The sequence below is a fragment of the Dermochelys coriacea genome, chromosome 4 (assembly GCF_009764565.3).
Source record: "Dermochelys coriacea isolate rDerCor1 chromosome 4, rDerCor1.pri.v4, whole genome shotgun sequence".
NCBI lineage: Eukaryota > Metazoa > Chordata > Testudines > Dermochelyidae > Dermochelys > Dermochelys coriacea.
Window position 1 is genome coordinate 60,901,452 of NC_050071.1, and position 27,881 is coordinate 60,929,332.

Sequence of the window (27,881 nt, forward strand, 5' to 3'; positions counted from 1 at the left end):
TATGCAGGACATCCCAAGCAAGTGTCTATAAATCTTTGTACTACACTAAATTTTCTGTGTGGGGGCAGGAGAGATGCTGGTCTTTAACCCTATTTGAGGGCTTAATTTGTTGTCTAAAATTGTAGTCTTCCTTCCCCAGCTATTGGAACAAATAAGATGCTTTTTGTCTCTTCTCTTCAGGACTGTTTAACTAACTGCTGTGGTGGGAGTGGGAAAATATGAACTCAATAATCTGCTCTTTCCTCAACCTCTTTCCTTTGGGTCTTACTCCCACATAAATGGCTCCAGTAACTGTCTGCTGTTGCTTATTTCTTTACCAAGCTGCAGAAGTGGGAAGCTGAAGTGATTCTTTCTGGGTTATTGACTTACTGATTGTTGATTTGACTCTGCTGCTTCTGGCAGAGCTATGAACAGCAACAGAAACACTATAGTTGTTTGGTCCAGAAGACAGCGCTGCATTGGTGTAATTTGTTTCACATTGCAACAGAAGGGCTAGAATCATAACTTTGAAAAATGAGAGCTTAAATTCTGCAGCAATGAGTGGGGTTTTCAAGCTTGGCTCATTTCATTAAGTACTCTGGAATATGTGAGATATGATGGATGTTGTATGTACCATCTGTCTCTGGGTGCACACATTTACAAGTACAAAAAGTTTATTTCTTTAGGGCCTGAATTTAATTCTACCTCTCAGATTCTGATCTGGATATATAGGTGAACTGAATGACATTCTTTAATTACCCAACGCTGTGATGTGGGTCTGGTCCTAACTTTTCTGTTGTCGTCTTAAATCATGGCACTGTGTTGGATAATTTTTTGCAAGTTGTGCATCACACAGGGACTTTGCTTTTCTGTGATTTAAAATACACTAAATCTGAATTCATTCAGTATAAATGAAATGTTAGAATAAGATTCTCATTGTGTAACAGTAGCTGATATGTAAAATCAATTTTTAAATATTCTGTCTATCACTCTTATAATATGCCAGTCACTCTGGTTTATTGGCAAATACTAACCCAGTTTCTTTTTATGCTGTAGGAGTTTGCAATGGCTCAAGAGTCTCCCAAAAATTCAGCAGCAGAAATTCCTGTGACCAGTAATGGAGAGCTTGAAGATTCACGTGAACGCAATTTTAACAGGGTAAAAAGAATTTTAGTCTTGTTAATTACCACTAAATCACTATCAGAAATCCAGTTAATGAAATGCTGAGGTTACAAGGTAATATGTTAGTAAACAGAATCTGGCCAGGGTTGATTCCCTAGAACTTACAGAAGGCTAGATTGGTTAATATTTTATCATGTCAGAGGTGAACCTATTCCTATTCTTGTAGTCTAACCTTCTCCCCAACTATACACTGCTACATTAGTGCTACTCAGTCCTCAGTGGTTTAGGAGCCAAATTAGAGATCAGCGTTTCCCAAAGAGCCACATAGTGTGAATTCATTGTTTTTTACTTTCATAATATGTAGTCATGTTTAAACAGTATGACAAGGGAAATACTTAGTTTTTTATATCTATTATTCTTGCAGCAAAATGACTGACCAAGTATTATTTTATCAACTACAATGGGTTAATAAGTAGTAAAAGCATCCTGATAGGTTAATAATGTAGATTGGTGTAATTAAATCACACAGTGTTTTTAATATCATGTGCTGCAGAGCTGCAGGAGACATATTAAAGCGCCGCTTGCAAGCCTCAGTCTGAGTATCACTGTGCTACATAAAGATGTCTGCAGGCTTGTATTTGTTCAAAGAAATGCGATGGAAAGGCATTCTAGTAGTTTATCAAACAGACAAAAATATAAATTTGAGCTTACCAAAGTTGTTTTGGATAGCCTTTTGGACTACTAGGCTGTCTTGTTCACACTTAAGCATTAAGTTAAGATACATCTATGAATATGTTTTATACTTTTAAGTGTTTCTAGTAGAGACTTAAGAAAATGTAAGTACTTACAGATTTGTATTATTTCTGTGTGTAAATTCACCCAAATTCCAACTACAATTACTGCTGGGGTTATGAGTTAAAATTTAGACAAATGTTTTCTGGTGCCTCAGGTTGCCTTCTATATTTGTGTTTGGGTTTTTTGTACACTTCTATCCTAGTTGTAAACTTAATTTTATATGGAAAAAAGTTAGTTTTCAACAGGCAGTACCTCATATTTTATTTCTCTGCAGATGAAATGTAGATTGGAGGAGGTAAGGGAATGTCAGTGATCTTGGCAGTCTTTTGACAGCTTTTTAACAAGTTTTTCCATTAACGCTATGATTAAAGTAGATAAATCAAGCAGACTCACAAACTGGAGTAAGTTTGTACTGAAATTACTTTACGCTTTCACTATTGTACATTCACAAAACTCTGCCACTAGTAATGTACCATATAGCTCAGAGTCCAGCATGTAAATCTTTCATTCGTAATAAAATTTCTCTTAAAAATAGAGGCTACGTTAGGTTTTTGCCCCCAGGCTTTTATTCATTAACATTTCAAAACATGTATTTTTAAAATGGGTACTTGTGGGGCTATGCAAATACTTTACAGGCAGCTAGTTTACACAATTAGCTGCTTAAGTTTTACTGGCTACAAAGCAGGCCACTTCAAAAGGCTTAAAATAAGAGGTGGCACATTCAAAATTACATGCAACTGCTCCTTGGCTTCTGTGTGCAACTGCATCAAGTAGTGTTGCAAAAGGCAGAGGAGTGTAATAGTTCTGGTCATTTGGGTAACTGACGTTTTCATGCTACATATCTGTATGAAATAAACCTATCGCTATATGGTATCAATAGTTTTCATTCTTTCAACACCCATGCTTTTTTTCCCCCCCACTTAATTGATAGCTAATAATTTGTTCCTTGACTGACCAGCAGGGGCTGCTGTGGTATAAGCCATAGAGATTTGGGCACTTTCATTTTCAGACTGTTTTTACCCTCATAGCCCAGAGCTAAGGGACATCTTCGATCAGAACATGAATTAGAATTAGATCCATACAATGCTGAACTGGGGATATTTTTGTGTGTTTTTTTTAAAAAAAAAAAAACTGGGCAGGACCTAAAAATTAGTAGATCCCTACTGGATCCTTGAGTGAGGAAGAGACTGATTTTTTTTGTTGGCTGGAAGAATTGTTTTCAGGGAATAACACAATGTGCATTTGCGGTCATCAGGTAGGTATAGTGACTGGCTGACAAGGGGAATGGAACTTCATGGGGACGGAACACAGTATGGTGTCCAATAATAAAGATATAAAGCTGCTACTGCTCTTATCCCCAGTCATAAGTATATTTTTCTAGTCACCCTGGGTGTGTGTCCTTTTGAGTTTCCATGACTATGCTGTTAATACATGTTATGGGGGAAAAGATACTTCAGTGACTTTAAATCTGTGCTGTCAAATGAGAACTTCAAGAGGGCCCCCAGAGTCAGGATATGTGTAATAAATAAAAAGAAAATTACAAATAAAGGTATCCTAAAGGTAGTTGTGACTGTTTAGGGCAACTAGAACAGAACTTAGAGTTCTGCAGTGGCAATGAACTTGGGCCTTATGCAATAGGAAGAAGCATTGGACTTGTATTCTGTTAAGGAATTAATTTAATTGGCTTTATAAGGAATTTCCTCAGTCCTTGGTTAGTATTGTGGTAACAAACCTAGACTGTATGGTAAATGTTAAAATAGACCAAATAAATGTTAGACTAGAAAGTGATGTATGAGGGTTGATTTTTTTTTTTTTAACTTAGTGATTTTCAGATATTTACTCTCTCACTACTAGATCTGCAAAGTCTACTTAAGTTCTTTTACGGTCATAGAGTATTGATGCTAAAGATCCCACAGTTAGAGCAAGGCTAACACTTCTGTTGATGCCCAAGCTTAAATAATTTTAACGTACTCTGCTATATCTTTGACTTTGCAGGGCTAATAAGTAAAAGGTAGCAGAAACTTTAGTTAGTAAAGTAAGTACTTAAGCGGATGTGGCTTTGAATGCTCAGAGAGCATACTAACATGGTGCCATTTTTACATAGTTGCTTTTCAGGTTAAAGCCACGCTGAGTAAGAATTCTGGTTTTATTTTGCTATATGGTGCATAAAGCAAATGACTTATGCTTGTCTTAAAAATACAAAACTCTGGGCTTTCAGCTAGCCAGGTGCCAAGTGAAGCTACTTACTTTCTAAGCATGGTATTTTACACCTACATTCAAAGGGTATACATCTACTGTTGCCCAAAGAAAATATCAGCAGTATTCTGGGTGCTGAATAATATAATACAGGCAGATGCACAAAAAAATTTTAACCTAAATTGTTGAATTTACTGTGTGTTGGCTAAAAACAGTAGTCTGAAAACTTGTCGTGTTTTAAACCTGTGCAACTGTTCCAATTCTTATAACTTGTGCATGACTGTGCAAAGATTAAGAGGAAATTTTTTTAACTTAAAATCATATTTAGAGTAAGAATGGTATTTGAGAACCTTCAAGGAAGTTTTATTAAACATTTTAAAAAATTTTAAATTTAATACATGCTAATGTACTATGTTCAGAGAATCTGTGTGTTCTCTTCTAAATTCACTGTGCAGGCAGAATAAGTGGATTTTTTGCATCATAGTGGCTGGCTAAATAATAGAATTCTAACTATAGAAAATTGGAATTGTGTATAACTATGTATAGTAGCTTTAGTTCATGGTTACATATGAAAAGGTGCAACATCTAGATTTTTTTTGTTCACTGACTTTCAGAAGTTGCTTGCTTACTTAGTAACCTAGAAAGTAGAAAATACAAGCAATCCTCAGAGCATAATGTGCATATAATATCAGTTTTCTGCAGCCTGAAGACATGAGATCTGAATGTCTTCCGTCTGCAGTAAGGAAATGTTCTTAAAATATTTACTGTAAACCAGTAGGTTTAATTAAATGGTGATCTAGAAACTTTGATTGTGTAGCACAATTTTATACTCTCATCTGAGATGCCCTCTTAACTTAGAATGTGTGATGATCAGAATTATTGCACAAAGATTAAAAGCTCATAGATTGTTTCCTTTGGGGTAGCTTTCTGGATCTGTTGACTATTGTTAGTCTCAAAAAAAAAAAAAAAAAGGGGGGGGGCATAATACTGATTTTAAAGTATTATTTGTCTTGCTTAATCTTTGTTACTTTTAATGATCCTTTTTCCTTTTCTCCTGTAATTTTGGTCATTATTTCTGTGTTTAATATAAAACTATATATAATGTTTGTGTTACTGCTCTGAAATTTCTTCAGCTTTGCTGCGAATATTAGTTTATTAGTTTGTAGGCAGAGCCAGCACAGCAATGATTAAAGGAGTTCACCTAAGATTGGGGGAAGAAATATTTGTTACTATAATTGTACAACTGAAGTAGTACTTCATAAATAAAAGAGGGTGGTGGAGGTGATTACAATCAGTAAATGGACTAAATTTCAAGAAAGTCTTTTTTTTTTTTAATTAAGTTGGATTCAGTTGAGAAACATTTTAATTTTTTGCTTTTTTAAACTTGTGATAGTGCTCCACTCAGGGATCTGGGGCCCCACGTAGGGTTGCCAGATGTCCCGATCGAAAACTGGACACCCGATCAAAAAAGGACCCTGGTGGCTCCAGTCAGCACCACTGGCTGGGCTGTTAAAAATCTAGTTGGTGGCACTGTTGGTGCAGCGGGGCTGGCAGGCTCCCTGCCAGGCTCCGTACAGCTCCCAGAAGCAGCTGGCATGTCCCTCCGGCTCCTACGCAGCATGCAGAGACCCGAGGTTGCTCCTTTGTCTAGGAGCCAGAGGGACATGCTGGCCACTTCTGGGAGCCACCTGAGGTAAATGCCATCTGGAGCCTGTGCCCCAACCCTTCCCAGGCCTCATCCCCCACCCCAGCTCTAAGCCCCTTCCTGGACCCCAAATCCCTCATCCCTGGCTGCACCCCAGCCCACAGCCCCCTCCCACATCCTGAACCCCTCATTTCCGGCCCCACCCCAGAGCCCGCACCCCCAACCGGAGCTTTTCTCCCCTCCTGCACCCCAACCCCCTGATCCCTGGTCCAACCCCAGCTGAAAGTCAGCCCTCCTGCACCCCAGTTCCCTGCCCCAGCCCAGTGAAAGTGAGCAATGGAGGGAAGGAGGCGGGTGGGGCAAGGGGTGTTCTGTTTTCTGTGATTAGAAAGTTGGCAGCCCTACCCCCATGCTTGACTCGACCCATATTTCATTTGTATTTTGTGAATGTAATAACTTTGCTACAGATATTTCAGCAGCTTTAGGCATATTTGTTCTCATCCATCTGCACAGAGATCTAGATGTGCAAGTCTTGTTCAGTGCTAATGTAACTTGCACAAACTTTTGCTCTGGGAATATACCAACCACAGTAACATTTGAGACCAACTTGAGGCTCTGCTCTGCTCCTGAACATAGAAGTGGTGCATAAATCCATTATATGCATGTACAAGCAAATGCAATATCTGATTTTGCAATACACATCTGTGTGTGTGTGGTGTGTGTGTGTGTGTGTGTGTGTGGTTGGTGTGTGTTGTTTCGAGCACTTGGAAATATGTGTATGGTTATTTATATTTGCACTAAAATGCACTTGTAGTACTTGCATACAGCATCATGCAGGAATATACTGTTAAATAAAACATGAGTTACCAAATGTACTTGATTTTGTAAAAATATTGGTAATATGTTAATAAAGCACTATTTACTATTTGCATCACCTCCAGTAAACAGTTAGTTCTGTAATAAAATCCAAAGTAATAACTAAAAACACTGTTCGCTTAATTAAAATCTTCCATAAAAGAGCTGCTGCATTCTCACTTGTCATTTGTATTATCAAGAACTACTTAAGTACAAAAAGAACAGGAGTACTTGTGGCACCTTAGACACTAACAAATTTACTAGAGCATAAGCTTTCGTGGGCTACAGCCCACTTCATCGGATGCTAGAAGGAACATAACAGTAAGGTATAGATATATACATACACACACATACAGATAAGTTGGAAGTTACCATACAAACTCTGAGAGGCTAATTAGTTAAGATAGCTATTATCAGCAGGAGAAAAAACTTTTGTAGTGATAATCAAGATAGCCCATTTAGACAGTTGACAAGAAGGTGTGAGGATAACTTAACTTAAGAAATAGATTCAATATGTATAATGACCAGCCACCCCCAGTCTTTATTCAAACCCAGTTAATGGTATCTAGTTTGCATATTAATTCAAGCTGTTGCCAAAATTGCCACCCTTAAATCTTTTACTGAGTGGCCAGAGAGGTTGAAATGTTCTCCTACCGGTTTTTGAATGTTATGATTCCTGATGTCAGATTTGTGTCCATTTATTCTTTTGCATAGAGACTGTCCGATTTGGCCAATGTACATGGCAGAGGGCATTGCTGGCACCTGATGGCATGTATTACATGGTAGATGCGCAGGTGAACGAGCCCTGAGGCGTAGCTAATGTCATTAGGTCTTATGATGGTGTCACTTGAATAAATATGTGGACAGAGTTGGCATTGGGCTTTGTTGCAAGGAGAGGTTAGTGTTTTTGTTGTGTGGTGCTGGTGAGTATTTGCTTCAGATTCGGGGGCTGTCTGTAAGCAAGGACTGGTCTGTCTCCCAAGATTTGTGAGGGTGAGGGATCATTTTTCAGAATAGGTTGTAAATCTTTTATGATGCACTGGAGAGGTTTCAGTTGGGGGCTGAAGATGATAGCTAGTGGCGTTTTATTTCTTTGATGGGCCTGTCCTGTAGTAGGTGACTTTTGGGTACTCTTCTGCTCTGTCCCAATCTGTTTTTTCACTTCAGCAGGTGGTACTGTAGTTGTAAGAATGCTTGATAGAGATCTTGTAGGTGTTTGTCTCTGCCTCTGTCTGAGGGATTGGACAAATGTGGTTGTTCTTAGAGCTTGGCTCATCTGATGAAGTGGGCTGTAGCCCAAGAAAGCTTATGCTCTAATAAATTTGCTAGTCGCTAAGATGCCACAAGTACTCCTGTTCTTTTTGCGGATACAGACTAACATGCCTGCTACTCTGAAACCTACTTAAGTACAGTTATGACTAAAATTCTAACTTGGTTGTCCAGCCACTGTGATAGGCGTAAACTTTAAAGTGATTGAACTGGGCTGTAGCCTTGAGCTGTATTGGGGCCAAAAGTTGTTTTTATGTTATGACATAGTATGGTTGAGGCAAAACTATCTGAATAGTACTGGGACTCATTTTGGCAGCAAGAGTTTAAAGCATGCTTAAGCATACTGGTTTTGTTAGTGTCTGCATCTTTAAAGTCCATTATTAACGGCCGTGTTAAAGGGATGACTAATTGGCACAGCCCCTTTATTATTGTTTGCTGGAGGAAACCCAGCAGATTGCAATTTTTTAACTTGTTGGTCTTGTAGTTAACAATCTTTACAACATGAATAGTGTGAGAAAAGTTACATTTGTCATTAAAATACTTGCTTTCAGTTTTTTTAATGTAGGTAAGAATACTTAACATTGTTTAACAATGTTTAACAGACCCTGAGATGGGGAAAAGCTCATTATTTCTTTGTAATCTGAAAACATGCCATGTGTTTCGCCAAAAGAGAGTTTCTAAGAATGAATTAAATGAAGTAAAGTTCTAAAATTGTCATAGTTAGGCTACCCATGAGCCCAAATACTGTTATCTTACAAACTTGCATTCATATGTTTTGAAACGCTTTGTGAAATACGAAACCTGATGTGAGCATTGCATTCTGAAATTCCTTTGTATATCTTTTGTTGTTGTTGTTTCCTCTGTCTCCCAGGACAGGCTCTTTCCTCCTGTCCTCTTTTTTGCCCTCTCCCAGAGCATCAGATGAAGTGAGCTGTAGCTCACGAAAGCTTATGCTCAATTGTTAGTCTCTAAGGTGCCCCAAGCACTCATTTTCTTTTCTTCGCAGAGCACAAGCACTCTTCTAAGCATCTTATATGCTGCCAATAGCAAAGGATAGTGGCAGTGTGGGAAATTTGAGCTTCATTGTGCATCTTCAGTATGTGCTCTTACCATAATAAGAGTATCTTTAAGATCTGTTACTGACTGCACCTGTACTCCTAACACTTGGGCTGTAATCTTGTCAGATCCATAAATCATGCAAGTCAGAGCACTTTATGGGAGACTAACAAAAGGAAACTCGGTGCTTTAAGAAGTGCTTATGCCTTCTTGAGTCAGTTATTGAGCTAGTGTTCCAGCTGGTGGTAGAAAACACTGTGGTGTGCTTCCGGTAGTACTCTATGTTTAGATGAGTTGGAAATCAAAGCCCTGATCACTTGTAAGATTCTAGTTCACCTTTATTAGTTAGGTGTGTTATCTCTGGCCTGGCCAAATTCCAGTTTGGGCAATTACATTCAATTTTCTGAAAATGTCTCAATTGGAAAAGCCATTTTTGCTTCCTATTGTAAAAACAAACCTTAGAAACTTGTGGATTTGTTTTTTCTGCTGCTAGGTGGCTTATTTCATGCCATTTAAAAGAGAAGGGCCTGACATTATCAATAAGACTGGAGGAGAAATTGTTCAGATTGTAAGGCGAGATGTGGAGAAGACAGAAACTGCTTTGTGGAGGAGGAAAAGAAGTCATCCAAGTGAAGAGTAACATGATTTAAGGCATGAGGCCAGGAGAAGGCAAAGGAGATACATGTAGTAAGCAAAGTGAATTAAAGTTTTTATGTTTGGTTTTCCTCTACACTAATGTAGGTGTGGGCAAGATAGTGGGGCTTTTTAGCTTAAGAGGTGAGCTTAGAATGGTAGTAATGCAGGAATGCAATGGATGGATTCAGAGGGAAGTGTGGTAATGAGGTTGCAATGGGAGGAAGATGACTTCACAATTAGTATTTTTGGACATACTTGGTGAGGCTGGGGATTGAGAACTGGGAGGCCGTGTTAGTCCAGGCAAAGTGACCATTCATGGCAAATACCTTAAGAGTGAAGAATAGATGGGACATGATGAACAGACAGAGCCAATGTTTTGTCTTATTGAAAGTCAGTGGAACTTAAATTCCTAAATGACTTTTAACAATTGGATTTAGGCTCCTAAGTCAATTCAGTGCTTTTGAAAATTTACCAGAAGGTAATTAGAATCTGCACTAATGTTGCTTTATTCGTAGGACTGAGTCATCCTTAAGGAGATAACAATGTATAGTCTTTCCCAGTTAAATTCCCTAAATTCTTAGGAATGGGTTGCATAAGTGGGCTAGTTTTTTTTAATTCCACTTTCCTCCCAGAGAAGTACTTAACTTATGTCAACGATCATAAGCTACTTCAATTACATTGATTGTGTATGTCCCACAATACTACTTGTGTCAGCAGAGCACATCCATAGTCCTTGCTCTTGCATCTACAGAGCATTGCATTATGGGTAGCTATCCCATTGTGTAACACACCACCCTCTGCCATTGGGAGGTCTGGGAACGGATCATGGTGCATCATGGAGGCGTGCTTGCCGTTCCATAATGTGGTTCTTTCCATCCCATCATTTCATGGGCTTCGAACTTCGTTTTGTGCCGTTTTCCAACAGTCCTTGTAAATTGTGCACCCACCATCTCTGCCTGACGGCATGGATCATGAACTGTTGACCTGTCTGGTGATGAGGGTTACGAACACAACATGGCTGTCCTGCGGTATTTCATGAGCTGCGTGTAGTTGGGTAGTGGTGGTCCCTCCCCCTCTGGCTCGGAGGGAGGTCACGTTGCCTCACTATGCTGTTGGGATCTCTGCCTAATATTAGGGAACTTAGCAAGTTGGGTGTTAATGTACTGACTGGCCTAATGGGGCCGAATCTCTGATAGGCAATTAATTCCAGCCTGTGGGCAGAAGTAGGTTCTCCCAGGAGTCTGTATGCCCTGACCCTGAGACAGGGTCTGCACAACAAACAGTCTATTGCCCTTGGGCTCTTTAAGCAAATACTGCAGGCTGTGGCCTGGGGTCCCTTTGGCAGGAGCCAGAACAAACCCAGCAATCACTTAGCTCTGGGCCCTTGATGTAGGGACCGAGCAAACCCAGTAGTCAATTGGCTCGGGCTCTAGTTGCAGAAGCAGAGCAAACTTAGTGGTTTGGGCAATCCTAGCTCCAGCAGAAGACAGACGAATGTAGGCCACTGGACCTGGCAAGGGGAGGCTGCCTCCTCGGGCCCACCCCACTTCCCTGGACCCCGACCCAGGCCCAGCTGTGGCGGACTGGTCCGCCACTGGGTCAGCAGGGATTCCAGCCGCAACCAAACAACCATGCCTAAGGCAGAGCTACAGCCCAGCTGAGGTCAGCTGTCCCTGGGCCTCTTCCTCTCCGCCCCTCTCCTCTCCTTTCGGGATGTACCTGGATCAGTGGGGCATCCTCCATCTCTTCTGGGCAGGTGGCCAGCCACAGTCCCAGCAGGTCTGCAGCGGATGCAAATTCCCCGGCAAGTATGGCACGCTGGGTTTGGCATCAGTTGGCGGCTGAGAGTGAGCAGTATCTGTCTGCCTCCCTTAGTGTCTCAGCTCCAACTGAGCTGGAGGCCCCGCCCATTATACTTCTTGTTACCCACTTCCAGTGGGAGGGCGAGGCAGGCCTGACTCTTCTCCCCCTCTGGCTAGGAGGGAGGCCACATCGCCTCACTACACAGTGAAACAGAGAGGGAATCGGTGGTGTCTGCCCTGCTGTCTACCAGGGAAACAAATAATTCAGGATTGCTGCTGGCATTCACGGAACAGCTGCACACGGTGGACTGTCGGTATTGGGCTTGGGAAACAGGACTCTGAATGGTGGGATTGCATTGTGATGCATGTATGGGATGACGAGTAGTGGCTGCAGAACTTTTGGATGCGCAAATCCACCTTCCTGTAACTGTGTGTGGAGCTTGCCCTAGCACTGCGGTGCAAGGACACCAGAATGAGAGCTGTCCTCACTACGGAAAAGCAAATAGTGATCGCTGTGTGGAAGCTGGCAAGTCCAGACTGCTACCAGTCAGTCTCAAATCAGTTTAAAGTCGGGAAGTTCACCATAGGAGTTGCAGTGATGCAAGTGTGCAAGGCCATTAATCACCTCCTGCTATGAAGGACTGTGACTCTTGGTAATGTGCAGGAAATACTTGATGCCTTTGAGGCAATGGGATTCCCAAACTGCGGTGGGGCAGTAGATGGAACACGTATCCCAATTTTGGCGCCAGACCATCTTGCGATGGAATGCATCAACCAAAGGGCTACTTCTCCATAGTCTTGCAGATAATGGTGGATCATTGGGGCCATTTCATTGATATCAGTGTGGGGTGATGAGGGAAGGTGCATGATGCACTCATTTTTCGGAACATTGTAACGTATAGGAAGCTGCAGTGGACTTAAATTGCAGCTAGAGAAGTTTAGGTTGGCCATTAGGAAAAACTTCTCAACTGTTAGGGTGGTTAAGCACTGGAATAATTGCCTAGGGAGATTGTGAAATCTCCATCATTGGAGATTTTTAAGAGAAGATTAGACAAATTGCTGTCAGAAATGGTCTAGATAATACTTAGTCCTGCCATGAGTGCAGACTCATGACCTCTTGAGGTCCCTTCCAGTCCTACAAGCATATAATTCTATCTTTAAGAACACAGGCCTGTTCAGAAAGCTGCAAGCAGGGACTTTCTTTCCAGACCAGAGAATTACTACTGGGGATGTTGAAAACCCAGTAGTGATCCTGGGAGACCCAGCCTGCCCCTTACTCCCATGGCTCATGAAACTGTACATCAGCCACTTCGACAGCTTCAAGGAGTGCTTCAACTACAGGCTCAGTAGATGCAGAATGACAGTAGAATGTGCCTTTGGCCATTTGAAAGACTGCTGGTGCTACTACTCATGCGATTAAACCTCAGTGGAAAAATATCCCAGTGGTTATAGCTGCCTGCTGTGCACTTCATAATATCTGAGAAGCGAAGGGGAAAATTTCTTCTGGGGTGGAGCACAAAGGTGGAACGGCTGTCTGCTAATTTAAGCAGCCAGATACCAAGGCTATAAGAAAAGCTCAACAGGGAGCTATATGACTAAGGGAGGCTTTGAAAGGCCATTTTAATAATGAGCTACAGTAATGTGTGTTACAGTAATGAGCTCTGCCTAGGTGTGTAGTGTTTTTTTTTGACACCCCAGTATGAACCCTGTAATAAGTGCTGTGTGTAGTAATATAACATTGCAAATGCACCTATTGCTGTTTTCTGTGAATGATGTCAGCCCCAGTCAACAAATGCTGTGAACTAATAAAGGTGAATTAAATTTCCATAAATAGACTTTTATTCCAAACTTATACAAACAGACATATTTATAACTGACTGAAACTTTATAAATGAAGGAATAAGAACCTTTGAAGGAGACAGATGCATTAGTGAAATGAAAATGATTGTTCTTTCACAGGTCAGTGTATATGTGATTGTCGGTGCTCTCACCTGGGGTGACATGGTTTGGGTAGTGCAGCAGCCCTGGATGCCACATGGCGAGAGAGAGAGGGGCTGTGTGTGTGTGTGTGTGTGTGTGTGTCTCCCAGAATGCAGTTCTCTATGGGTTTCAGAGGGAGGTGAGCACAGGTCTGTTGAATCTGAAGGTCAACTTGAGTGTCTAGCATGTCTGTTTGCCCTTTGAGAAGCACTAGCATCTCCTGTTGCATGTTTGTCTCCTTTTCCTGTGCTTTTCTCCTCTCCTCTCCTCTCTATCCCCATCCATTCTGTCCATTGATGATCTTCCAAGCCCTGTGCTTGGTATCCAAAGCACCAGAGAGTTGTAGGATCTCTTGGAACATGTCCTCTCACGTCCTCTTCCTTCTCCTACTTATCTGCCTGAGCCGCACCACTGGCGTGGATGGAGAGAACCTCAAGCCACATTTCCAGCTCTAAATGCTACAATGCACAGCGGTACTATTGTGAGTGTAATCACAAGATAAATGGAAACTTGGTACACTGAACTTACTGCACTTGATACACACAAATTGCAAACACTACAGTCTCAGTTCTCCTTGGGATTCATAGAGCCTGGCAGCAGTCTCAGCCCTGGTGAGTACGGCCCAGGGGGAGAGGGAGCAAGTTGAAACTATAAGGGGGAGTAGTAGTTCAGGGGCATGAGTATATTCGGATAGGGCAATTGAACTGAATACTTGCACAGTTTTCCCCAGGCAGTGGTGATTTCAGCTGATATATCACTCTTGAGCGTAACAGAGGCTGAAGGTAACAGTTCCTGCAGGCATCTGGCTGCAGACTGGGTCCATATGCTGTTAGCCTGTGTGCTGCAATGGTGCCTGCTGAAGCAATTGCTGAGTGGCATGGGAAAGTGTCCTACTGCGGTGGAAGAAATAAGGTAGCCCTCCCCAGAAATCTTTTGGCAGAGGATTGCAGATTACCTTCAGGAAAGTTTCTTCAAGATCTCTATGGAGGATTCACGCGACATCCCAGTGCGCATAAGCAAACTGTTCTGCTGTGCCCGCTCTGACTAACTGTACAAGGGAATGAGAAGCAGATAGCAACTATACCTCTATGGATTATTTCACTATGTCTTCTAGCATGATTAAAAAAGAGTAAATGAACAGCTGTAATATCAAAGCAAACTGCATACTTACCAGAGATCCTTCCTCTGCATCAAGTTCGCCCATGCTGGACTGTAGGGATTAGCTTGACTGCTCTGAGTCAAAAACACATCCTGCATCACTGCACCACTGGATCCCCTAGTCGCCTGTCCCCCATATTCCTCCTCTTCTTTGTCCAGCACCACCTCCTCACTGTTCACTCCAAGGACCTAGGACTCTGGCTTTTCTGAAGTATCCACGGGGCTCTTGGGGGTAGTAGGGTAGTCTCCACCCAGGATAGTGTGCAGTTCTTTGTAAAAGCGGCATGTCTGTGGCTCTGCACCAGAGTGACTGTTAGCCTCCCTTGCCTTCTAGTATGCCTACCACAGCTCCTTAGCTTTCATGCGGCATGGCTGCAGGTCCCTCCTGTAGCCCTTCTCACCCTGTCCCGAGCAATTTGCTCATAGATATCAGCACTTCTGTGGATGGATGGAGCTGTCCCTTCATAGCCTCTTCTTCCCACAGGCCCAGGAGATTCATCATCTCCTGTGTATTCGAAGCAGGAGGGCATCTGCCGCATGGTCAGCTGGGCAGTTGCTAGGTGAGCTCTCCCTGCTGAGCAAACGGGAAATGGAATTTCAAAAATTCACGGGTCTTTAGAGGGGAGGGGGCATATACCTCTGTACCTGGTCATCAGGCTGTTCATCTCAAAACAGTAACCAGAGCAGTCACGGTGGGGCATTGTGGGACACTTCCTGGAGGCCACTAACATTGACATAAGTAACAGTGTCTACACTGGCACTGCATCGACCTAAGTGCTTTGCCTCTTGCAGAGGTGGAGTTATTGACTCAGCATAGCAGGTGATTACATCGGCAGGAGTAACATTTAGTGTAGACCAGTAGTTCTCAACCTACTTACTGCTGTAGGCCGCACATGCAATTCTCTGTGTTATGTGGGCTATATCCACACAAGAAATATACTACCCGTATGGCCCTGTAGATGTCACATGCGCCACAGCTGTGTGCTGATTGCGCTACAGGTTGAAACCACTGGTGTAGACACTTGCGGAGTTAGGGAGACATAAGGTGCCTTGTGTCAATCTATCTGCAGTGTAGGCCAGGCCTTAAAAAGGAAAAATCAAATGCACAGCTATAAAGTGGAGAATAACTGTCTAGGCAGTGGAACTTCAGAAAAGGATCTGGGGGTTATAGTGATCATAAATTGAATATGTAAAGTGTTGCAATTGTGGAAAAGGCTAATATACTTCTGGTGTTAAGAGGCGCATCGTATATAAGACATTGGAGGAAATTGTCCTGCTCTGCATGGCACTGATGAAACCTCAGCTGGAGTATTGTGTCCAGTTCTGGGAACCATGCTTTAGGAAAGATGGGAACAAATTGGAGAAAGTCCATCAGATAAAAGGTTTAGAAAACGTGACCCATGAGGTTGGGGAATCCCCGTCATTAAGAACTTGTTAGAAAAATGCCTGTCAGGCAAAGACTAGGCTGCATAGTCCTGCCTCAGCTCAGGGGAATGGACTAGTGACTTCTTGAGGTCCCTTCCAGCCGTACCTTTTGTGACTAAGAGAGGATAAAACAGGGATCGGCAATGTTTGGCCTGCAGCCCAGCAGGGTAAGTCTCCTGGTGAGCCGGGCTGGTTTGTTTACCTGCCATGTCCGCAGGTTCGGCTGATTGCGGCTCCCACTGGCTGTGGTTCACCGCTGAAGGCCAAAGGGGGCCACGGAAGCTGCGGCCAGCGCATCCCTCGGCCCGCTTCCCCACAGCCCCCATTGGCCTGCAGTGGCAACCGTGGCTAGTGGGAGCCATGATTGGCCGAACCTGTGGACATGGCAGGTAAACAAACCGGCCCGGCTGCCAGGGGGCTTACTTTGGCAGGCCACGGGCCAAATGTTACCGATCCCTGGGTAAAACTTTAAATGGAAAAGAAATAGCCCAGGCAAGATCCATAACAAAAAATGATTGGACTAAGTCATATTGTTCCAATCTTGTGAAATCATCTTGAAAATATGCCATCCTAAGTATAAAATCTACTTGTCCCACCCTTATAAGGTGGTGATGTGAAAGTTATTTTTACTTAAAGTTACTGTTTAGACAGACACACGAGTAATTTTGCAGATCTGATGTTATACAAACTATCATAAGCATCTCCATAGGTTGTGATATGCTCCCCACTGGTCACATGGATAATCATAGAAATGCACAGCTGGAAGGGACCTTCAGGTCATCTAGGCCAGCCCTTTGTGCAGAGGCAGAGTGAAGTATACCTGGACCTTCAATGATGGGGATTCACAACCTCCCTTGGAAACTACTTAATAGAACACAAGCCAGAATAAGGAAGGAACAGGTTAACTAACTGCTCCAGCCAAGGGGCAATAATACCATTATCCGTAGTGGAACTACTATCTATAATAAAAGCTTATAGTACAATGTCACTGTTGTCACTATGTATCAGAGACACACTTAAAGCAGTTAATTTTCAGAGTATGGTAATTATGAATTGCCTATAAATAAGTCACCTATGGCAAGAAAGTGATTTTATATTTTTACTCAAATAAGAGCCTAATTCCTGACAGCACACTTGCTTTCCAGTGCTGTCATAAATATAAAGGGAAGGGTAAACACCGTTAAAATTCCTCCTGGCCAGAGGAAAAACCCTTTCGCCTGTAAAGGGTTAAGAAGCTAGGATAACCTCGCTGGCACCTGAACACAACGACCAATGAGGAGACAAGATACTTTCAAAGCGGGAGGGGGGGGGAGAAACAAAGGGTCTGTGTCTGTCTGGATGATGCTTTTGCCAGGGACAGAACAGGAATGGAGTCTTAGAATTTAGTAAGTAATCTAGCTAGATATGCGTTAGATTATGATTTCTTTAAATGGCTGAGAAAATAAGCTGTGCTGAATAGAATGGATATTCCTGGTTTTAGAGTAGCAGCCGTGTTAGTCTGTATTCGCAAAAAGAAAAGGAGTACTTGTGGCACCTTAGAGACTAACAAATTTATTAGAGCATAAGCTTTCGTGAGCTACAGCTCACTTCATCGGATGCATTTGGTGGAAAAAACAGAGGAGAGATTTATACACACACACACACACACACACACACACACACACACACACACACACACACACACACACACACACACACACACACACACACACACACACACACACACAGAGAACATGAAACAATGGGTTTATCATACACACTGTAAGGAGAGTGATCACTTAAGATAAGCCATCACCAGCAGCGGGGGGGGGGGGGGGGCAAGGAGGAAAACCTTTCATGGTGACAAGCAAGGTAGGCTAATTCCAGCAGTTAACAAGAATATCAGAGGAACAGTGGGGGGTGGGGTGGGAGGGAGAAATACATGGGGAAATAGTTTTACTTTGTGTAATGACTCATTTCCTCATGGTATTTCTCCCTCCCACCCCACCCCCCACTGTTCCTCTGATATTCTTGTTAACTGCTGGAATTAGCCTACCTTGCTTGTCACCATGAAAGGTTTTCCTCCTTTCCCCCCCGCTGCTGGTGATGGCTTATCTTAAGTGATCACTCTCCTTACAGTGTGTATGATAAACCCATTGTTTCATGTTCTCTGTGTGTGTGTATATAAATCTCTCCTCTGTTTTTTCCACCAAATGCATCCGATGAAGTGAGCTGTAGCTCACGAAAGCTTATGCTCTAATAAATTTGTTAGTCTCTAAGGTGCCACAAGTACTCCATTCCTGGTTTTGTGTCTTTTGTAACTTAAGGTTTTGCCTAGAGGGATTCTCTGTTTTGAATCCAATTACCTTGTAAGGTATTTACCATCCTGATTTTAGAGGTGATTCTTTTTACCTTTTCTTCTATTAAAATTCTTCTTTTAAGAAAACTGAATGCTTTTTCCTTGTTCTTAAGATCCAAGGGTTTGGGTCTGTGGTCACCTATGCAAATTGGTGAGGTTTTTTTTTTTACCAAACCTTCCCCAGGAAGGGGGGTGCAAGGTTTTGGTGAGAATTTGGGGGGAAAGACGTTTCCAAACGGCTCTTTCCTAATGAAAAAACCTGTTAGACATTTGGTGATGGCAGCGAAATTCCAAGGGCAAAAGGTAAAATAGTTTGTACCTTGGGGAAGTTTTTAACCTAAACTGGTAAAAGTAAGCTTAGGAGGTTTTCATGCAGGTCCCCACATCTGTACCTAGAGTTCAGAGTGGGGAAGGAACCTTGACAAGTGCTTTCTGTAATGGAGTCAGAATGATGTTATGTACTAGCTTATGTTTCCAAGGAATTAACTTGATAGTTTAACATTGTTTCACTCCAAGATAAAGCCCTTTTGGGCAGTGGTTTTTAAGTTTTTTTAAGTGTTTTTAAGCTCAGCTGTAGCTCACAAAGCTTATGCTCAAATAAATTTCTTAGTCTCTAAGGTGCTGCAAGTACTCCTTTTTTCTTCATAGTGGTATTGTAAACTAACTTAAATTAATTATTTCTCCTCTGAAAAGAGTGAATATTTTAAAATGCATGTAGATTTCCCACATATGCAGACTTCTACTGCATAGTACACACTGATCTCTATATAACTTACTGGTGGACCAGACCAGCTATTTTAAGAAGGCTGTCTAATCTTTGGATAGATATTCTCTCTCATCATCTTCCTCCCGCCACCCCCACCATGTAACTGAATATCAGCAGGCTAACTCTATAGTTTGAGTCTGGCCTGTGGCTAACTGTTACTAAATGTACTGAGTTAGTTCACTGGTATGATGCACCAGGAATCCCACTGCTAATTATAATATTTAATCATAATGTTATATGTTGTGATTATAATTAAATTGGCCATAAAACATCAGTTGAGCATGTGACAGTGTACTTGTAGCAGCAGCAGGATTATGTATTGGACCAAAAACTGGTCTCTCGCATAGATGGAAAAACACAAAAAAGCTTTACAGACCATCATGTAAAATACCTTCTTACAGCAACTGTATATTAACTGTTTATAATTATTTCTCATTCTATTAAAACATAAACTGAAAAAAACCCTGTATGTTCAGATAACATTATGTCAATTGTTAGGAAACTTGAGAATGTGGTAGGCTTTTTCACCTTTATCAGATGACATAAACCAGGAAATTTAAAGATAAAGCTTGATACTCTTTTTCTCTGTCAAGGAATTTTTAATAACTTGTAGTATTTATTCATACGTATGGTTCAATTTCTAGATTTCCTGCATCATTTTTGTTTACAACTTATCCTTACTTCAAGTGCATACACAACTAACTCCATTTAGGTATTTTAATATAAAAATAGGGTAGCGGTTAATGGAACCTTTGTGGGGAACTAAATTAAGCAGACTTTAAAACAGTAGTTTTTCAGTAATTTAAGCTTTGTCTTAATTGCCTAGATCTCAAAAACTTGAAAGAAAACTTAAGTAAAATGTGGGGGTCTGAAAAACGTAGAATTAGGTAGTAAACATATGCTGATGCAATCACACAATACAAATGCATTCTTGATCTTTTTGACTCTAACGTGGGACTGAAGTCTGAAAAGATATGGATGTGTGTTAATTATCTCTTTATCTTAATGAGAAAAACAAGTTTTTACTACTGAAAGTGGTGCATACTGAAAATAAGTTATGGAAGTTTCTAATCAACAAATTGTCATCAAGTTCTGATTATAGAATCTCTTTGCTCTTAAACCATCAGCCAAAAACAAAAAACCCGAACCATAGCTTGATATTGTCCCAAATTTCAACTTGATTTTTTCAGCCCTGGTATTTAGTTTTCAAGTAAAATGATTAATTTTACTGAGAATAAAATATGTAGAACATTGCAACTTTACAAAGTCTTTGTCAGTCATATTTGATTATAACAATCTTACAAACGTTTGTAGTGTTGAATTAAGTATATTATATTAAGATTTGGCTTTATACTGAGAACTCTTGTTTTTGTTTGAGCATTCGTCCACATACATCCCACTGTAGGTTTGTGCTCCCCAGGCATGAGCCCAGAATCTTTTAGCCAGCAGTGTCAATTGGGGCTGTGCATTTATCCATGTACTGTCTCACCTTCTACAACAAAGGTAAAGGGTAGAACAGCTGCAAACACCACTCCATTCCTTCTCACTGCCCACTGTCAGTGTCATTCTCCTTTCTTCATAGTTTTTAGATAGTTCAGAATAATTTACTGTTTTTTTGATCATTTTTACTGTAGTTTTTGATCAGTTTATTTGTCTATTGGTTTAAAAAATAAAATGAATCAATTTATCACCTCAGTACAGAGGACTAGGCCCAATGACAGAGAACAGGTTTCCAGGTTTTAAAATCTGTCTTGCTTGTCAGACTGCTATGCCTGCTAATGATGTGCCCATAAACGTTTGTTTTGTTTAGGGGGGGTCTAATTGCTAGCAAGTGTGACACTTGTACCTCTTTTCCTAAGTGCACAGAGGACTCATGATGCCCGTTAACAAAATATTTTCAATAGAAAGGTCTACATGGGGCATATGTGACTTAGGGGTATCCTCTAGGGAGTAGTCCCTTCTGCTTCAAAGCAGGTTTCAACAAGTGGTCCTGGCTACAGGAGCTGCCAGTCTGAGACATGAGAGATCTTCTAGCCATGAGGGACTCATGCTGCTATCAAGCATTCTGAGTGTTCTAGTCAGCCCTCCTTGGGTTAGTCTTCCCTTCCTGGAGGCAGGGAAGAACCAAAGATCTCCAGATAGGACTTGGGACTGACTGCAGTCTGATACTGACCAAGAAGAAGGCCAAGAGTCCTCATGCTAACTTGTCTAAACAGGTTTTTTTCAAACTGCATCGCAACCATGAACCTTCAAAGGCTGGTGGATCATGTTCCTTGGTGACCTACATCGCTTCCTTAGTACCGGTGGCATCGATACTTTATATGTTGGAGTATACAGTCTGACAAGACTTCTCCTGGACTCCACACTGGTACTATTGATCACTGTACAGTACAGAAATGGGGAGAACTTCTGACTTTTCTAGTCAACTCAAGCCTTATAAATATTTCAAAATATCATGTTCTTCATTAAGTAAGCATCTATTATTTTCAGTCTAAAATGGAGCAAGTGCCAGTATTTACTTTTTGCAACAATCGGTAGTTTGTTGTAGAGAAAGCTTTTGCCTTAATTCTTTTTGGTTTCAGTGCAGAGAGTATTTTCTGGACTAGTTCAACCAAAGTTGAAAAGCAAATTGGGAGTTGAAAAAAGCAGGAAAGCTTGTTTTCCTCTTCCAATCTATAAATAAAATCAGATGGGAGAGGATGAGATCTAGTAATTCTGATAACTTGGAAGGACATGGGGCCAGATTTGCAATATATGTAGGCACCTAAAGATGTTCCCCTAAGGTTAGGCACTCCTAACAATCCCACTAGGCACCTTCTGCATTTTTTAGATGCCTATAATTTTGAAATCCTATTTGCATAGGCAGCGTCTTCACTAAGCTCTAAAGCAGTGCAGCTGTACCAGTGCAGCTCTGGAGTCAGATGCAACAGATTACAAAATACCATTTTTGGGTCACTTTTCTGGGTAGAACCACTCATCATTCTTTAAATGTATGCATCAACGGAAGTTGAACCCATGCAGTCCCCTACATTGACAAAGTGAAGGTCAACTGCATGAAGTTGGAAGTGGCTCTTTTGCAGTCCATGACTTTGTCTCATTTGACTTTTTGTTAGTCCTGGGACAAAGTATAGTCACTTTCCTTTAAAATGAGGTTATTCACCGGACTGCCCACCTTGTACCAAATAACAAGCTTCTGAGGGAATGCAAGTCAAAGCCACATTTTTTTTATCCCTGAGCCCCTCAAAAATAAGTCTTGCATACCATGCATATCATTTCTCTACTGCTGTAAATAGGACTGTACATACCATGCCTCTCATTTTTTCCCCCACAATTTGTTTTCTCCAGATTATCTCAATATTTTTTCTATATGAACTGTCAGTGATAAATCCCTTCATCAAGACCATTACGGGCTGTTGGCAGCCTTCTTATTTAGGAGTGTTTTGTAATAAATCATAATTAGGTGTCTGAGATTATATGCCAAAAAGCCTGACCCAAGTTTTCATGCAAGAACTTGTATGTCCAGAACAAACACCCTTTTTGTTTATTTAAACAAACAAACAAAAAACCCCTCAGGTCAGTGATGACTGATTTTAAATACAATTTAAATTGTCAAGCAAGGACACTGATTTAAATAATTGATTCTATCTTGTTTAGTATTTGTACTTTTAGTTGCTTTCCTCTTTCTTTTTTTTTTTTTTAATTGTCATTGGTTGGTATTGCCATTAAAACATGTTGGTTTGCAACCAAATACTGTGTAGCCTTTATGCTAAGGATATGTCTGTACTGTATTCACAGGCTGTGATTGCAGCTCAGGTAGACAAACCCTAGTTAGCCTAGGTCCAAGAGCAGTGAAGCCATGGCAGTGCAGGATAACCCTGTGAGTAATTACCCAGAATTCTGGGTGGGCTTGTAGTGCATGCTGAAGCCGCTTCATTGCTCCGGAACCTAAGCTAGCTTTAATCTAGCTAGTTAGTTTACCGGCATTTGCTCCATTTTAGACTGAAAATAAGAGAGGCTTACTTAATGAAGAACATGATATTTGACGGTCTGTTTTTGAAGTTTTTTTTTGTTGAAGAATTGGCACTTTTAGGTCTGTTATTAAGTGACCAGGGAGATTGAAGTGTTCTCCTACTGGTTTTTGATGTTATAATTCCTGATGTCAGATGTGTGTCCATTTATTCTTTTGTGTAGAGACTGTCCAGTTTGGCCAATGTACCTGGCAGAGGGACATTGCTGGCACATGATGGCATATATCACAATGGTACCAGTAGAAGAACACTTCAGTCTCTCTGGTCACTCAATAACAGACCTGAAAGTGGCAATTCTTCAACAAAAAAACTTCAAAAACAGACTCCAGTGTGAAACTGCAGAACTGGAATTAATTTGCAAACTAGACACCATCAGATTAGGCCTGAATAAAGACTGTGAGTGGTTGGGTGATTACAAAATCTAAACCTAATTCCCCCTACTGTTACTCACACCTTCTTGTAAACTGTTTGAAATGGGCAACTCATTACCACTACAAAAGTTATTTTTCCTGTCTTGGTATCCTACTGTTAACTGAATGTCTCATTAGACTGACCTCACATTTGGTAAGGCAGCTCCCATCTTTTCATGTATTTATACCTGCTCCTGTATTTTTCACTCCATGCATCTGATGAAGTGGGTTCTAGCCCACGAAAGCATATGCCCAAATAAGGTGCCACAAGGATTCCTCGTTGCTTCTTCTGCTCAGGATTCCTTTTTATTACTATGGAGTTTGTGTGTTTGTAGGTTTCTCTTTGCCTGATAGTTGGTTTATATTGCAGGCGTTGGATCATATTAAAGTAGTTCTGTATTAAAATCACAAATGAGTTTGATTCCCCATGGTTTAAATTCCAGGGTATTACTGGTTAAGAGGTCTCTTGGTCTTTGATATTGTTTCTCTCCCTCTGTGTGAAACTTGCAAGCTGCTAATTGTGTTAGTACATTCTAAGACAGAGTCTGTTCTCAAAGCAATTGTTGTAACAACAACTACTCATACAGAGAGAGACTCAAAGCAATACTCCTGTAACAACAGAAACAACACCCAGAGACTCCCCACCCTTTGTTGTATTCATCTCCCTTTTGTTAACAATTGTGATTAAAACAGAGATAGAGGATGTATGTGGATGGATGCTTGGTGTGGATAATAACTGAATGATCAAGGAGGTGCCAGCCTAAGAATCCAGTGTCCATCGGCTGAAGAAGGCGTCAAGTGGAAATAACCAGAGGACCCCTGGAGGGCAGACTGGAATCCACCCAACAGCCTCAAGAATGGGAGAACCAAAGAACAAGATAATATCTGGCAGCACAGAGCCGTCAGGAATGTGCCATCTGCTGATTGATTCAGCAACAGCATGATGAAGCAATTCCCATAGACTGGCATAGGAAGAAATTCCTATAAAAATGGACTCTAGAAAGTGAAAACTTTGGGGTCTGATTCTGCAAACCAACTTCCAGGAGCATCAGATGTGCATCTGACAAGGCCCTGCTCCCTCCTTATGTCCAATCATTTGGCCAGTGGGTTGGCATGAGCAACTCTGAGGCTGGTAACTATGATAACAATCTTGCAGAACCTGTGTGTGTGTGTGTGTGTGTGTGAGAGAGAGAGAGAGATAAATATGAGATTGAATAGAATGTTATAGTTATAACTAACTGCTTACTATGATTCTTTCTGTATTCACAATAAATGTGGTATTTTGCCTTTTCCCCTTTAATAAGATCCTGCTGGTTTTTATTTTATTGGTATAACATAGGGAATTATTACTGTGGACTGGGATTATTCAGAGCTACATTCTAACTGCAATTTAGGTAATATCACACCTATGCAGCAACTCCCATGGGGCTTGCAGATTAAGTGATTACTGTATATATAAAAACATCACTTGGGTTTTAAAGATATTAATTCTTAGTTGTATATGTGTATTAGAAGTAGTTACTGCATATGCCCTGCAATAGCATCTTGAAAATAAATGCATTTTCTCTGCATACTTCATGCAATGCTCATCTGTTCCTTTATTATCTATTTCTTTTCATCTTGCTAAAACCAGAAAGGTTGAGAATTCCTTGTCAGCAGTTAAGGTTTTCTGATTATGTAGGTTTCAGAGTAGCAGCCGTGTTAGTCTGTATTCGCAAAAAGAAAAGGAGTGCTTGTGGCACCTTAGAGACTAACATTTATTTGAGCATAAGCTTTCGTGAGCTACAGCTCACTTCATCGGATGCATTTGGTGGAGAATACAGTGGGGAGATTTATATACACACACGAGAACATGAAACAATGGGTTTTATCATCACTCTCCTTACAGTGTGTATGATAAAACCCATTGTTTCATGTTCTCTGTTGTGTATATAAATCTCCCCACTGTATTTTCCACCGAATGCATCCAATGAAGTGAGCTGTAGCTCACGAAAGCTTATGCTCAAATAAATTGTTAGTCTCTACGGTGCCACAAGTACTCCTTCTCTTTTTCTGATTATATAATCTACCTGTGATGTGACTGAATTATTAGTCTGAGCCTTCTGCTTGCTGTTTTTAATACTTTATTTGTACATAGTGTGGAACAGGGAAATTTGTGAGTTTGGAAGGCATTCTATCTTCTAATCCCGATTTACTTGCTGCATAGCCCTTGGGAAATTTAATCTTTTTGCCTCAATTTCCCCTTTTGTAGACTGGATAATACTAACTCTCCCACTTCAGACCAGCTTTAAGGATTTATTAGTGTTTTCACAGTGCTTTAAATGAATAAAATGCACTAAGTATTATATAGCGTCATGATGTATTTGTCACTTCGCATAATTTTACCGGGACAACAGGAAACCTTCTGTTAGCAATTACTATTAACTCTTTAGTTTCTAGGAGTTAATCTTGCACTCAACCACTTGCAAAACTAGAACTTACCTTCTTGTTTTTCTTCTGTAAGGACATTGGTAAGGAAAGGAAAAGTATTCTTTTGTTTTTCTTTTGTTTTCATTTTGTTCATCTTTTTTTCATATATTTAACAAATCAACACACTTTTAAAATGAGCATACAAACTGTTTAATCTAACACACATTGAAAAACAGTGTCTTAGGTTGTAAATGTTTGCTACTAATGCATCACAATAGAATGCCATGACACCATAAGACAAGTTCCAGGCTCTAGACAGAATTGTTTAAGATGCAAATGAAAAGATATTATGGGGCCTAAACATTTCCTTAACTAGGTTTTTATATGGATTTTCCTTTTTATTCAAACATTTCCAAGGATTTGAAACGTTCGTTACCAGTTGGGCTTGGTCTCTCGGAAACCCAAATAACATCTCATGGCTTTGACAGCACCAAAGAGGGAGTCATTGAAGCAGGGCCATTTCAAGGTAAAAACTATACTTACTTGATTTTTACATTTCAACAATTTACCTGATTTAAGCATATTTTTAAAGGCATAGCCTCTTAAGACTCTTTCAAACTCTGTAGCTGCTTTACACTTCAGGATAAATAGCAATTATTCTGATGTGCTATGTATACCTTAGGTGTGAAATGTGTGTTCTCCTCAGTTGCTGGGTTGATAAATGAGAAATTGATACCTGCTTGTCGGGGGTTTTAATGAAAACTCATAGCAGATTAGCCTATTTAACTAGCCTGCAGTAAATTTTAATAGTTCCTTTCCTATAATCATGCTGGATTTCTTAATTAAAAGATTCTTGGGTTATAAGCCTATGTATGCTATTTGATGGATACCGGTAATATTAAGAATGGAAAATTGAGATTACAGTAAAAACTCTATACATAATTAGAGCTATATAACTAAATGATTGTTAGAGGTATTGTTCAAGTTGTAAACATAGCTCAAATCAGTCCCACTATCAGTTACCACTCCACTTCACTTTCTAAAGCAAATAGAATTACAGTGAATCCTCTTTTCCCAGCTCTGTAGTAGATTGTTCCAATGAGACTAAATTGTTGCTTCTTTATTGTGATGTATATGTTGTAAAGGTTCTTAGACACCAAGCATAAGAATCAGTCCTAAAAATAGTACAAAAATTTAATCGTATTGAAGATGGATCCACCATCATAGAGCTGCAGGTTTCTTTAATTGGAATGGATTTATTTAAAAACTAACCTTGAGAAATGCAAAATTATTAAACAATCCAATAATAGCACTTTCTCTTTAATCTTCTGTCTGAAAATAATAAAGGAAACAGGACATAAATGGAACAGGAGTACTTGTGGCACCTTAGAGACTAACAAATTTATTTGAGCATGAGCTTCCATGAGCTTCAGCTCCCTTCATCAGATGCTGTAGCTCACGAAAGCTTATGCTCAAATAAATTTTAGTCTCTAAGGTGCCACAAGTACTCCTGTTCTTTTGCGAATATAGACTAACACAGCTGCTACTCTGAAACAGGACATAAATGAAATCTAAACTATTTTATATATAGCTTTACTTATCTTGAGCAAGATTATGAATTTAGAAAATCTGACTGAGTATTGAGTGAGCAGCTGTGAGACTGAGTCTTTATAGTAAAAGGTATAACTTACATATATCCTTGCTTTTATAATAGAAACTTAAAAATGAAGCAAAAATGAAGCAAAAAAAGTATAACTTGTTACATATGTCTTGGTGGCTCATGAGTGTTTGATGAAATCTTCAGTACAGCTAATGAAAAGCTCCATAAATGATAAACACTGCTTGCCATCCCTTTTTCATTTCATTCTATCTATAAGGCAGTAAGTAACACTAGTGTAACAGAGCAGGTACAACAGAACTACTACCAAAATAAGTTTACAGGACATTGTTCAAGCTATGCTAATAATTCTGAATGTCAAAAATGCTTTATAGTGTAGGCAACAAAATATTAA

At 40.5% G+C, this 27,881-nt stretch overlaps 1 protein-coding gene across 1 annotated transcript in view; it reads left to right on the forward strand.

Annotated features, from left to right (window-relative positions):
• Positions 1–27,881, forward strand: part of ARFIP1 (ADP ribosylation factor interacting protein 1) — an 83,595-nt gene that overhangs the window by 6,184 nt on the left and 49,530 nt on the right. Inside the window, 2 exon segments of the mRNA XM_043513146.1 lie at positions 1,036–1,137; positions 26,287–26,395. Of these exon segments, the coding sequence (XP_043369081.1) occupies positions 1,036–1,137; positions 26,287–26,395 (211 nt within the window).